The sequence below is a fragment of the Arachis ipaensis genome, chromosome B03 (assembly GCF_000816755.2).
Source record: "Arachis ipaensis cultivar K30076 chromosome B03, Araip1.1, whole genome shotgun sequence".
Classification (NCBI taxonomy): Eukaryota; Viridiplantae; Streptophyta; class Magnoliopsida; order Fabales; family Fabaceae; genus Arachis; species Arachis ipaensis.
The window spans coordinates 121,371,796-121,374,779 of NC_029787.2; the positions used below are offsets into that span (position 1 = coordinate 121,371,796).

At 36.1% G+C, this 2,984-nt stretch overlaps 1 protein-coding gene across 1 annotated transcript; it reads right to left on the minus strand.

Annotated features, from left to right (window-relative positions):
* Positions 106-2,969, minus strand: LOC107631164. The gene is made up of 7 exons (XM_016334514.2): positions 2,759-2,969; positions 2,601-2,670; positions 2,255-2,414; positions 1,991-2,072; positions 1,285-1,501; positions 1,065-1,129; positions 106-545 (listed from the first exon to the last, which is right to left on the minus strand). Exons 1-7 carry the CDS (start codon positions 2,846-2,848, stop codon positions 291-293), a joined length of 939 nt encoding a protein of 312 aa, XP_016190000.1. The 5' UTR covers positions 2,849-2,969; the 3' UTR covers positions 106-290.

The window sequence follows — 2,984 nt, forward strand, 5'->3', positions numbered from 1 at the left end:
ATCCTCTTTATTATTATTATTATTATTATTATTATTATTATTATTATTATTATTTTGGGAGGCAAGTTTAGTTACAACTTTCAAGTTGTAATATACGTTTGTGCATGACAGGGAAAAATCTTTGACAATAATGATTGATAACACTAATTTACAATATAATGTTGGAGTACATGAAGTTTTGTACTTTGTAACAATGGTCAATAAATCATACAAAATCTAAAGATCACATTTTGCGACTCTGATAATTGGAACAATAGTGGTTCAGATTCATTTGCCATGATGATCTTGATCTACCATGAGAATGAAGGCAATACATAAGATGGAAAAGCACCATATTTTGTTGCAAGTGCTTCCACAGAAGATGAATCTGCTACCTCCCCAAACCCATCAAGTCCAAGTTCGGTCGCGTGAATACCACCAGTGATGAATACTGATTCGATTCCGGCGGCATTGGCACCCTTTATGTCGTGATGGAGAGAATCACCCACGGCAATACATTCAGAAACATGTGTGCCAGCCATTGCCATGGCTGCTTTGTAGATTATCTGATAAAGGATGTATATGTTATGTGAATGCTAAACAAAAGATGATCTATTGAGGTCAACAAAATTGTTAATCCAGTTATCATATGCATGCATATGCTGAAGCTCAAAAAATTAAAATAATGTTAAGTATTTTCAATTATCTGTGAAACAATGTGCAGAAACGAGGTAAACTAGATTAAGAGAAGAATAATGTAGATAATTTATTCGATCCAATTAAAGTTAATGAACACAGCTTAGCTTGACCAAAAGATTATTTAACACTGAATTCACTTTTGCATGTTAAGACTGCAAACATATTGCAAGGACTTGTATATTTGTAATAACTGGATACAGTTAACAACTTAACATGAACATCGCTGTCGGATTAAACGTGCTGTTTAATCAATTTGGGAAGTAATTAACATTTTTGTTTGATACTTGTGTGCATGCAATCTTTAGCAGCCTAAGTGCTAAAAAGCATTAATAACACAGGAGAAAACAAGAATCACAGTGAATTTATTTTGGCAGAAACATTGTCACCTCGCCAGGTTTGCCCATCCATTTCACTTCACCCCCAAGCTTTTCATATTTGGCCGCTAGTGTACCTATTAAGTTTAAGATACACGCAGAAGTATTGGTATCGAAAAGAAGGAAATGAAGAAACCCATAGCAGTATCAAATTAAGAAATTTTACAGAAAATAAGCACTATTCAGGGGCTATGCTAGATTAAATACAAAGGAAAAGGGAAAGCAAAGTCACCCGGCATCACACGCAAGTCCCTTGCTTCAACAGTTACATAATCTGGATTGGCTACCACCATAGGGATTCCTTTGGAAGCACAAAGCTCCAATATTTTCTCGAGATCTTCAAGTTTCATTGAATGCGCATCCCCATGGGGACTCCCCAAGGCTTCTGTGCCATGAGCCAAAACAAACTCAGCATCTTCAATGTTTTCCACAACTTGCAAATCTAAGCCCTACATGAAGTTATAAAACACACAAAAGGATTTGAAAACCTTTGATGCATAGTATACCCTTTTGGCCATTATCTTTATATATTACATAATATAAGCATTTTGTACAAAAAATATACAATACATTATCCCTAGATTTATATTTTTAACAATTTGACAAGAAAAAAAAAGCTGACCTCAGTAATCTACTACAACATCAACAACCAAAGTATTTACCCATAAGGTGGGATTGTCAACATGGATAGTGCAAATCAAATTCTCCTAACTCTGCACACCTTCAATGAGGTTAGAAGAAAGGGAAACCTCTCTAAGCAGACTAATTAATTTACATTGCAAACATGACAGCTCAAAAAAATAAAAGAATTAAAAAAAACAACCACTCCAAGAATCATACAATGTTATATTGAATAAGATGACTGATATTTTGCAAGTAGCTACTGAATATGGTGAATAGCGAAATGGAAGCCAAAATGCATTTTAGTTCAAACATACCTCAAGAGATATTGCTCCGCGGCCCTTCCATGTGAAATGAATGCAAGACCTTCCCAATGCCGCAAACCAAGGATCATCTCTCCTGTTTGAAAGAAAATTTCAACAGAGTTAAAACTGCATAAATAGTTAAATACATAAGCATGAAACTGTATATGATGAATAAGCATCTTTGAAGAAACTTAAAATCTGACTGCAAATGACTACAACAGGTATGAATTAATGAAAGAAACTTTTCCCAGTGATGATGATGTAGCATGCTACAACCTTTGCAAGTACTGATGAGTGAGCTCTCCGCTGGTGATGGCTCCGGCAAAAAGCGAGTCATCAAAGCCGAGACTCTTCACTTTTTCCATAGTGACAGATGAGCGCCTTGAGGAGTTGCTTATGATCACCATCTTACCACCACTCTTTGCTATATTTTCTACTAAGAAACATTACAATTTAAAAATAATAAGAACACATAACATACAATACATACACCATATTTGAACACCAAAAAGGTTGAGGTGTATATACCTAGCCCAATTCAGTTTCAATAAACATAGAATACAAGAATTCAAGTGTTACAAAAACACAAAATGCATGTTGTGTGTAAAGTAGAGGAGAATACATGTAGGGATAGCAGTAGGATAAGGTTGTTTTCCATCGTGGAGGACTCCGAACTGATCCAACAACCAAACCTAAAACACAGCATAAAACAAAACGCTCATCAATCAAATAACGTGGAATTGAAACTGAGACTGGGGAAGAGTAAGGAGTGAGGAGCACCTTAAAACGACGCGTTTCAGCGAGCTGTCGGAGTCCATTCAAGCTCTGAAACTGAATCTGAGATGGCGGCACTGCGCATTTGGGAATCATTCTGTGAATCGATAACTCGCTACTTCACCAAACCTGCACAGTGCACACCCTCATTTCATCTGCTTCGCTTCTCTCCCTCTGCTTCAACCAAATATTCCTCCCCTTTCTTTTTTTTTTTTTTTCCATATCATATCTT